At 44.1% G+C, this 10829-nt stretch overlaps 2 protein-coding genes across 2 annotated transcripts in view; one reads left to right on the forward strand and one right to left on the reverse strand.

Annotated features, from left to right (window-relative positions):
* The window catches only part of LOC136428866 (annexin-B12-like), a 40853-nt gene extending 30104 nt beyond the window's left edge, over window positions 1-10749 (forward strand). The window contains exons 7-11 of the mRNA XM_066418676.1: window positions 5936-6010; window positions 6312-6413; window positions 8301-8376; window positions 9333-9445; window positions 10206-10749. Of these exons, the coding sequence (XP_066274773.1) occupies window positions 5936-6010; window positions 6312-6413; window positions 8301-8376; window positions 9333-9445; window positions 10206-10325 (486 nt within the window). The 3' untranslated portion in view covers window positions 10326-10749. The remainder of the gene's footprint in view (window positions 1-5935; window positions 6011-6311; window positions 6414-8300; window positions 8377-9332; window positions 9446-10205) is intronic.
* LOC136428869 (uncharacterized) lies at window positions 3023-5107 on the reverse strand. Its single transcript, XM_066418679.1, has 2 exons — window positions 4617-5107; window positions 3023-4164 (listed from the first exon to the last, which is right to left on the reverse strand). Exon 2 carries the CDS (start codon window positions 4162-4164, stop codon window positions 3418-3420), a length of 747 nt encoding a protein of 248 aa, XP_066274776.1. The 5' UTR covers window positions 4617-5107; the 3' UTR covers window positions 3023-3417.
* Window positions 10750-10829: the final 80 nt, after the last annotated feature.

Below are 10829 nucleotides of genomic sequence, written 5' to 3' on the forward strand. Positions count from 1 at the left end.
GGATAACATTAGAAAGAGCCACATCGGTGATCACATCGTGGCACGGTAATGTCTGCCAGTCCTCTCCAGGGTCTGACGATTTAGTCCGCCAGCAATTTTACGCTATATTTTTGGCGGATATCTATGATATGCATATGCCCTCCTGAAAAAGTCTGACTAATTTTAGCCTCTAGCTTAACAAGTTAACATCGAGAAAAGGCGAAAAATGACAAAAACTCGCCAATTACGCATCAATTTATTATCAGCTGTTGATAAGTTTCCCTAGCACATTTATTTCTTCAAAAGTAGTGTTTCTGTTAGCCTGATTAAGTCGCTCTTCTAGCATCCACCTGCCGGACAGTGAAGTTTGTGTTTCTCCATGTCACAAGTACACCTTACCGACATCATTATCAGACTATCACCTTTGTTTGACTCTCAATATAAATTCTTTGTTCCAACTTCATGCCGGAAGGCTGACTGCAAATTGATCAAAATAATAGATCTAGTTAAACATGTATAGAAAAAAAAACTAATCCGATATCAAACCGTTGTATTATGACAATAGTGATCGTAGCATGACAAAGATATTAAAGATAACCACCTTTATATGTATATGACATCTTAAATCCGTTTTACCACATTATCTAGACCTCGAGCTCCAAAGGCTGTTGCTCAACATCTTTATCTTGATTCCTTTCAAGGGAGAATGTAAGAAATTTACACTTTTCCGATGTTATTTTCTTCAACACCAACAGCGCGTTCAAGACGAATAGGACACACACGGTTTTGCCATCTAGAACGGAGTTCTGATAGAAGGTTAAAACCCACAGCTGAATAGGGATATGTGCCGCTAGTGTCCACCGGAACTTGCGCAGGAACACCAGCTCGACGGACACAGTAAACAGCACGCAGATCGCGAGTAGAACCAGGTCCAGGGACGACACGACGTCCGGCCCGACGCCGAAGCCCTGCGAAGCGGTGGCGAGCGTCGCGGTCTGGACATAGTTCCAGCTCAGGTTGAAGGCCGCACCGTTTTCGACCAGCAGGGCGTAACACATGCGGTGGCTGGCGGACATTTTGCAGGTTCGCTCCTCACGCATGTTGTGGACCAGGAACAGTAATATGCACAGCAAGCCCTGATTGAGAACCTTCATGGCGACCACAGCCGGGCGGTTAAAAGGAAAGTACGCTATCGGGCCTTCCGTGAGCGCGCTCAGACCCATAACTGTGAGGAGGTGACCAAACGCGTTGCCACTGTCGTTCCACAGCCCTCTCTGCGTGGCCAGAAACCAGTACAGCAGAGACAACAGCTTCCACATTACGCAGATAGTGTTGGGAAAACTTAGCACGGTCACGAACAACGCGTCGACAAACTCAGAAGTCATCTGTAGATGTGCAAAGGGAGAAGATCTGATTAAGGACTTGTTCTTCAAAATAAACAGCCGGCTAAGCATTCTGTTAATATAGACAACAGAGAACATTTTGTTTGTATCACCCCTAATAGACCGATCCTGTCGAACTCCATATCGAACGTATAGAACCCCCTGTTCTATTTAGAACACCTCCGTCAAAAAAACAGCGCTGGTAGGACAGAAATGGCACCGGTGTAAATCAGATTGCGAATATCTGTGACAGGTTTTCCACTGTATTGGTTGCATGCAGCCTCAGGACATGCGTCCGCTAGCGAAAGTTTCGCCTCTTTCGTTACTGCTGTGTGATACTGGTTGATTTGAAAGTGAACAGGGAAGTAAAAGAAGGGCATTTTAATTCTTAGTTACTAAAGATCATGCAGCTGTTATGCAAACAGCCAATACAGTGGGAACCCTGTCACAGATATACGTACCCTATTTACGTTACGCGTGCATCGGATGTTTGTCAAAAACCGGACGCTGATGCCAACAGACTATGTTATGCTATGCAGCGCCTACCGCTTCAACATTGACCGAAAAAATTACGCTCTCAGGCGCAACTACATCTACCCCCTCCTCAAACAACTCTACTCGATGGATACAGATTTCAACAAAGAAGCCACAGCATCTTTATTTGGCCCGCTCTGAAAGGGTTTCAGAGCCACAAGCTAAACCGAATTCAGTGGCATTCAATTGACAACCTAGCTGCGGTGGCCATTTTTGTGTCAGTCAAACCTGTTTTTGACGGAGGGCAGGGGGAGTTGCTTTGGTATCGGTCTTATTATATAACTGGACAACCGCCTCAAGTCGTAACATGTCCATTTTGTACAGTGGAGAAAGAACATGCGTTTGTACAAAGTCAACCGCATCCGCCAGCGTACTGTATTAGCTAGGCAGCTGGCTACTCTATTCTTGGTCACACCACAAACGTACATTAGCGGCATTGCGATAGCATAATGGCAGGGTATCTTGTGTTTGTGTTATTTATGCCCCGTTGTCGTTGTGCCCCTGGGAGAGGCACTTCACACGAATTTCTTTACTTCACTCAGGTGGAAACGAGTACCTAGGTTCGGTTAGGAAAGTGCCACGGATAGGACAAACAAACAAACAAACAAACAGACGAACGAATGAACGAACGAACCAACAAAAACGTACCTTTGTTCGATTTCGGGGCTGTTTTTGACGGACGTGTTTGAAATAGAACAGGCGAAGGTGTTCGAAATACAACAAATGGCGTGGCTTTGGGGTCGGTCTATTTAATTAGGACATTAGACGAGTTAGTCCGACATCAATCATGTGCTCTTCACCTACCCTGTTATTATCTACTGCCTCGGAGAAGTCTGGTGGAGACTCAGGTTTAGGCTCCCTCTCAGCTTACTCTGTAACTGCAGGGATTTTAAAAAATATTTCAAGGAGGATAACATTAGAAAGAGCCACATCGGTGATCACATCGTGGCACGGTAATGTCTGCCAGTCCTCTCCAGGGTCTGACGATTTAGTCCGCCAGCAATTTTACGCTATATTTTTGGCGGATATCTATGATATGCATATGCCCTCCTGAAAAAGTCTGACTAATTTTAGCCTCTAGCTTAACAAGTTAACATCGAGAAAAGGCGAAAAATGACAAAAACTCGCCAATTACGCATCAATTTATTATCAGCTGTTGATAAGTTTCCCTAGCACATTTATTTCTTCAAAAGTAGTGTTTCTGTTAGCCTGATTAAGTCGCTCTTCTAGCATCCACCTGCCGGACAGTGAAGTTTGTGTTTCTCCATGTCACAAGTACACCTTACCGACATCATTATCAGACTATCACCTTTGTTTGACTCTCAATATAAATTCTTTGTTCCAACTTCATGCCGGAAGGCTGACTGCAAATTGATCAAAATAATAGATCTAGTTAAACATGTATAGAAAAAAAAACTAATCCGATATCAAACCGTTATATCATGACAATAGTGATCGTAGCATGACAAAGATAACCACCTTTATATGTATATGACATCTTAAAACCGTATTATCACATTATCTAGACCTCGAGCTCCAAAGGCTGTTGCTCGACATCTTTATCTTGATTCTTTTTAAGGGAGAATGTAAGAAATTTACACTTTTCCGATGTTATTTTCTTCAACACCAACAGTGCGTTCAAGACGACCAGGACGCAAACGGTTTTGCCATCTAAAACGGAGTTCTGATAGAAGGTGAAAACCCACAGCTGAATGGGGATATGTGCCGCTAGTGTCCACCGGAACTTGCGTACAAAGACCAACTCCAAGGACACGGTGAACAGCACGCAGATCGCGAGTAGAATCAGGTCCATTGACAACAGGACGTCCGGCCCGACGCCGAAGCCCTGCGTGAGCAGAGCGGTGGTTAGCGTCGCGGTCTGGACGTAGTTCCAGCTCAGGTTGAAGGCCGCACCGTTTTCGACCAGCAGGGCATAATACATGCGGTGACTGGCGGACATTTTGCCGACTCGTTCCTCACGCATGTTGTGGACTAGGAACAGTAACATGCACAGCAAGCCCTGGTTGAGAACTTTCATGGTGACCACAGCCGGGCGGTTGAAGGGAAAGTACGCTATCGGGCCTTCCGTGAGCGCGCTCAGACCAACAACTGTGAGGAGATGACCAAGGTCGTTGCCTTTGTCGTTCCACAAACCTCTCTGCGTGGCCAAGTACCAGTACAGTAGAGACAACGCCTTCCACATTGTGCAGATGACATTAGGGAAACTTGACATGGTCAAGAACAAGGCGGCGTCAAACTCAGAAGTCATCTGTGGACGTGAGAAGAAATGAGAAGAGTTCATTAAGACGGGAGCAAGTATGTGTTGTTTGAAATAAACAGCAGGCTAGATATTCTGCTCAAATTATAGACAACAGATTATAGCTAGCGAACTGTCTGAAGGCATAACGCAGCCATTTTGTACATTGAAGGAACAGCTTCTAACGTTCCAAAGTCAACCGCATCCGCCAGCGTACTGTGCTAGTTAGGTATAGCTGGCTACTGTATTCTTGGTCACACTACATACTTACATTTAGTAGTGTTGCGGTAGCATAATGACAGGGTATTTTGTGTTCGAATCCTGACATGCCCCGTTGACGTTGTGGCCTTGGGAAAGGCGCTTCACACGAATTCCATACTTCACTCAGGTGGAAACGAGTACCTAGGTTCGGTTAGGAAAGTCCCACGGATAGGACAAGTAAACAAACGAACAAAAAAACGTACCTTTGTCCGATTTTGGTCCGATTATGAAAACTAACACCAGCGCAGGAGGATCACCGTGACACGCAGCTGTAACGAGAAAGACAAACCTAGGTTTGCGCGAAGGTTAGAGGTCATGACTAGTCGGACAGGTTGGAACCGTCACACCCGTCAGGTCACCAGTCTCTCGATCACAGTAATGAAAACAATGAAAACCAGGGCGGTACCACGATTATGCCATACCGCCGTGCTACAACTTTTAGATTGTCGATGAATAGACCATTCCCGTCGAACACCATATCGAGCATAAATAACCCCATGTTCCATTTGGAACACCTCATAGGGCATTCCAAATCTTCGAAAGAAACAGTGCAAAAAGTCTTGCGACGGAAAATGTTGCCGTGAATCTTTGCAGACCGTCGGATCTATCTGGCATGCATGGCCTGACCCAGAAAATTGGAAAACAAAGAATCTTAGGACACACGTGACTGCCTCGGCGAGCCAGTATTTTTAATGCTGACCGGTTTTCCCTGAGGTACATGTATATGATTACTGCATCGGCGGGGGTATTTGTGGATTACACTGTGACACGCTTGTGTCTAGCAGACCTAGCTCTCCATGGCCACCAGACGAGTTAGTCCGCCAGCGATAATCTATTCTATTCCTACCCTGCTGACTTGACCTGTTATTATCTCCGGCCTTGGAGGAGTCTGATTCGAGACTGGTAATGCTAGGGTCCTAACCGGGGCCCGGTCGGGCTGTTTGCGGAAACGAAAAATCAAAGTGTATGTCAATAAATTTGCACAGGCTATGCTCTTCGATGATTTGGGATACGTTTTCTGTTTTTGTTGTACTTTATATCATACTTTTTGTTCCCAAAGACTGCCCGGCCGGGCCCCGGATTGGAAATGTGACCCTAGCATAACACGCGCTGGTGATGATCGGACAACAGTAGGCTTGGGGTTTACTCGATTAACGCGTCGTACGACTTTCGTATATGTCGTACGTTTCATTTCGTTTCGTTACACGTATGACAGAACCGACGACCGACAAGGATAAAAAAATGCATTAGACAGAATCAGCGAAAAGGTCACACAAATGAAGAAAAAATAAAACTTCAACTTGTTTGACCCCCAGATAACCCCGCGAGGGGCAAAGTGGGGGGGGGGGGGAGGTCCCAGGCTAAGGCGGGCCGGCCTCCAGCCTGGCGCGGAATGACTCAACGGTGGGAGCCGTAACAACCGCGCCAGTCAGGGCGTTCACGAAGCAAGGAATTCACGAAGACTGAAATATTTCACCGATATCTTAAACTTTTTTTTTTTTCTGTGTTCACGTATGTGAAGGCCCAACGCGAGGAAGGCGGAGAGGACGACGTGGATGAAGATCAAGCAGAAGAGGACGCCAGGGAAATATACGAGGTACATAGTAATCAAATATGAACAGATTTTGTGCCCCTTTTCACTAAAGACTGTGACCACTGAGTGACCAGATAGTTGACAGATCGCTCAACAAATTGTATAGACAAAGAACTAATTGTTTAGCGTTTTGTGCATCTTTTAAATCACATTTAATCATCGTGCATCATATAACATTTTTGAAATCTGGAGTCACACAAATGTAACTCTGGTCGCTCTACAAACACGCCTCTTCAAGGGGCTGTAATAGGGCTTTGATTTAAACAATATCTACCTAATCCATTTGTTGTCTTTTTTGTCGTAGGCAGGAGAAGGCCAGCGTGGGACGGACGAGTCCAAGTTCAACTCCGTGCTGGCGCTGAGGAGCTTCGCGCACCTGCGAGCCATGTTCGAGAAGTACAATGACGTAAGTACTGACGTAATAAGATTCGCCCATCTGCGCGTTTTGTTCGACAAGTACAATGACGAAAGTACAGAAGGGAGGAGTGTTCCTTATTGAAATTTTTCCCTCTGGTTTTAAGTTTGCGGTAATTCTCCAAGCCAATGCCTTTGTTACTGCCTGGTGTTATGATTAACAAACCCCGTAATTCCTTCACGAAGGGTTGTGTCCTACGTACTCTTTAATCCTTTCTAACATGTAACTTTTAATATTCATCTTGGTCGTTCAATATGCAAAGTATAGCTATCATGGATAAGAAAGTTTCATTCACAGTTTGCTGCTATAACGAAATACGTATGAGACATCATAACCTGGAGAGATATTTTGAACATTTCTGTCATCGACCATAATTATGTTGAGCCCAACTTACTGTTGGGCGCAACATATTGTGTTCGTATGGTTTCTTTCTCCTGTCAAATCTTGTAATCGACTCAGCTCGGTCGTCCCTGCACCAACTGAGCTGAAATTTGGTATACAGGTAGAGTGGGTAAATACCCTGGGAGCCTTTTATTAATCTTTTCGATATTGACCTTGAAAGTGATTTTATTGAGGTTTTTCTGACCAAAAACGTACATTTTGGCCTCCTGTGCTCTGGAAATACATCCAAATGACCTGACATTTGCCATGGTGGTACATTGAACAAATATTTAAAGAATTCAATTCGCACTTTCGGCATACAACACTTCGAAATACGATTTAAGAGGGTGTTTTGGGGAGGAAGATCGGCTATTTTCCTCATATGGGGTCACTGACCTATAGGTCACATCTTTATTCATCTGGCCGGGTGGACTAATTCGGTCAGCCAATGAGAGAGCGCAGATTTATCAAGCTCAACCTGATTGGTCGAAATAGTCAATTTAATTAGGGGCACTGACAGGTGCAGGCACAACTTCACTACTCCCTGGCTAACATTCCTTGTGTTGTTATTGTTGTGTCCTACTGAAGATAAGTGCAATTGAGAAGGTTCAAAACTTTGTGGTATTTTTCGACACACACGGTGTTATTTTAACACTGCATGGAAACAAAGATTTCCACAAGTTTGCAAGCTTGGACACTATAGTGAAACCTGACATTTCCTCGCTATGTACACGAATTTTCTACCCCTGTGTCTCCAAGATTGGACACCAGTGCAGTGCGCACAATAGTGCACACAAAGTGTCCAAAGTTTCCCATCTTAGGAAACATCCCGTATCGAGACGTTGACAATAACATTAACAATAACAATAGAGAGTTGTGAAGTGCGTGAAAATTTAACTTGGGCAAGGAGGCCCTTGCTTTGAGTAATTGTTGAAAGTTTTTGGCTAAAAATGACGTAAACCTAAGAATTTTCAACCTCCTTCCGTAAACCCCTGTTAACGTTATATGTCTACACTATCGGACCGCGAGGAAGTCTTGAATATCGTGCTGATCGATAGTGCATTAAACAAAATGTGTGGCGTAGCGTTGTACTAAAAAAATAGTTTAAAAAAGCCGAAGATTTCACCACACACAATCGTCTGCAACTTGTTTTGTTTGTGGTAACGTTACCAGATAGTCGGCTTGATGGCGAAGTTTTGTTGGTCGCCTTTTTGCATATATTAACAGTGTCATGCCAGCGCCATATTGCATTATCGGTCCTACATTTACTTGAAGTAAACATAATTTACTCTTTTAACACGAAACCAACCAGGATAGATACCAAGTACATTGAATTTCAATTATCCATTCAAATACAAACATTGCAGACATACAACAAACGTTAGCCTCTATGCCACAGTCGCTTTTTGCATGGGGAGGGAAATGGGCGAAACATGTTGCATTTGCTCCCGCAAATGTTGCCTTTCTAGTAATACTGTTACTTTTTTTCCAATACAGCTTGCGGGACAGTCCATTGACAGCATGATAGACGATGAGTGTGATGGACCCGTGAAGGATGGATACCTGGCTATTGGTAAGTCGTGCCGGCTGCATGGCGAACACCTTTTTCACGCGGCGGACATGATACATGTAGTATGATATGAAGACGAGGCCAATGAGGCAAAGAAGCAAAAATAATGTACAGATTTAGTTTTCCTCCTAAATCACATTAGGTTTTGAAATATGATATCCAAGTATCAGTATTATAGCTAATTTAATGCACAAAAAAGATGCAGCAATTTAGAGCTTCGTTGACTGATCCCATGGTCCCCGCCCTCCTCCGTTAAAACGTAGAAATGCAAAAGAAAAACATAGATGTGCAAATATTTGACGGTCATGCAGCCACTTCCTCATTGGTCGGTTCTCTAATTATCAGGTAATCATTGGATGAACTGCTAATTGTGGTTGACGGTTAGGATCGGTCCAATGTTTGCCACAAGGGCCTCGTTTTCATTCTATCATGTCCGCCGCGTGAGAAAGGTCTATAGGCGGGTTCATGGGACCAACTGCGCATGAGACGTGTGATGCGTTGTGGGTAATTTGTCAAAATTCAAGGCCCTTGACACAAAACACGTCTGGGCATGTGTAAAGCACGGTCTAGATTAGAATTCTGCACAATTTTGGGACACTTCACTTTTCACCTTGCGCACTGATGCGCAGCTGGGACCATGATTCTGCTCATCTGGCTGAACTAAGAGTTTGCGTGTGAGTTAAGTCCCCCTCGCACTGGACCCACGGCACGCTGGCGGGGTCGCTGCGGCCGATCGAATTAACAAAACACTCAACGAATTTCATCGACAAAAGAACGAATCTTTTTAGGCTTTTTGTGTTTTGTTGTCTTTTTGGTCATACTGGTACGTTTTGAATGATATTCCCATTATAAAGTCAAGGGCAATACAAATCCAGTTTAGGACGCTAACATACTACCGATCAAGTGTCCATTGAGCCACATTGTGATACTACCTGCATGTGTGTTTGTTTCCCTCCAAGTGAGCTGTGTGAGGAACCTTTCCGGGTTTTTCTCCAAGCGGATCAACGACGCCTGTAAAGGCTGGGGTACTGACGACACCACCCTTATCCGCTGCATAGTGTCGCGCTCGGAGGTAAGGCACTACTGATTCGGGTCTCGCTAATTACCGAAAACAACTGAAAACAGCCAAAACCAACCGACAACAACCAAAAACAACCGAAAACAGCCAAAATCAATCGAAAACTACCAAAAACAAGCCGATGACAACCCAAAACAGCCAAAATCAACGGAAAACAAACCGAAAACAACTAATTACAAGCCGAACTTCCGAAAACAAGGTTGTTTTAGCAGGATATGGGTGTTTTCGGTTGTTTTCCGTAATCAATGAGACCGACTGAGTCTATCTGTCTATTTTAGTTTGAAGTCACCTGTACTTGTGCTACATGTACGTATTCGTTTTCTTCTGGTAACGCTAAAAGAGTAATGGCTCTGAATCCAGGCTGACCTTTTTTTAACCCCAAGCATGTCCTAAAACGTTTTGAGTTCACTAACTGTTGATTATGTTGAGTTCATTTCGGTTGGTATGAGCCTGCCCTCACACCCCCCCCCCCCCCCAATTGTCCTAGCACCCTCCTCTGCCGTTCTTTCCTTCCAGTAATTTTTCCTTGGACCATGTCGGTACTCCACTTTTACGTTTATCTAGGCAGTTCGTGACAATGTATGTGGATTAAAAGCAAAAATCGAGAAGGCCTACATTTATTGTATTGCTATTTGGTGTTTGGGTAAGTCTTGATGAGACCTCAAAATGATTAGATTTTGAGCCCCGTAACGGCTTGTTACAGTATTGTAGCTGGACTTATTTGATATCTCGTTTCTTCCTCTCCTCCTTCCAGATTGACCTTGTGCAGGTAAAGGCGGTGTTTGAGGACCGGTACGGCCGCTCCATGGCCGAGGCTGTGGAAGACGAGTGCAAGGGAGACTACAAGAACATGCTGCTCGCCATCATAAAATAAGATATATTACGGCCCACTTGATTTCAGGGGAAAACAACGCCACGGTCGTTGTTTCAATTCAACCAATTCTTCAGACAGTTATAGCTTCTTAGATTTCTGCAAACAGACATTTCTATGAGCATTATTCTGCAGCTATTTTTGCTAATGTAGGTGATAAAAGGGTTTAAGGAGAAAATCAAGACGTGATAGAATATCAAGCGAAGTTTTCATATGCATGAAATACATGTATTTCTTGTCGATCTGTACACATCGCGATGCGCCGATGAGTTGAAATACTTTGGGAAAATGTTTTTCTATCCAGCAGATTTAGCTTCTAATGATGGGTAGATGCGGCATTTACGTAGTACTATACAGCTGATCTGATATGTGGACTGTGAAGAGCAGTTGGTTGAGACTTGAAAAATAAAGCATGGCTGTAAGGTCAGTTCGTCTATTGGTCTACTTTTCTCATGCATTTGAATTATAGATAACACAGTCCAAGTTTATGCAGCAATTCAATAAATG

Source organism: Branchiostoma lanceolatum, chromosome 2 (assembly GCF_035083965.1).
Source record: "Branchiostoma lanceolatum isolate klBraLanc5 chromosome 2, klBraLanc5.hap2, whole genome shotgun sequence".
Lineage (NCBI taxonomy): Eukaryota > Metazoa > Chordata > Leptocardii > Amphioxiformes > Branchiostomatidae > Branchiostoma > Branchiostoma lanceolatum.

Coding starts and splice junctions, on each gene's coding strand:
- LOC136428869 (XM_066418679.1), bottom strand. CDS start 4,164: ATGACTTCTGAGTTTGACGCCGCCTTGTTCTTGACCATGTCAAGTTTC.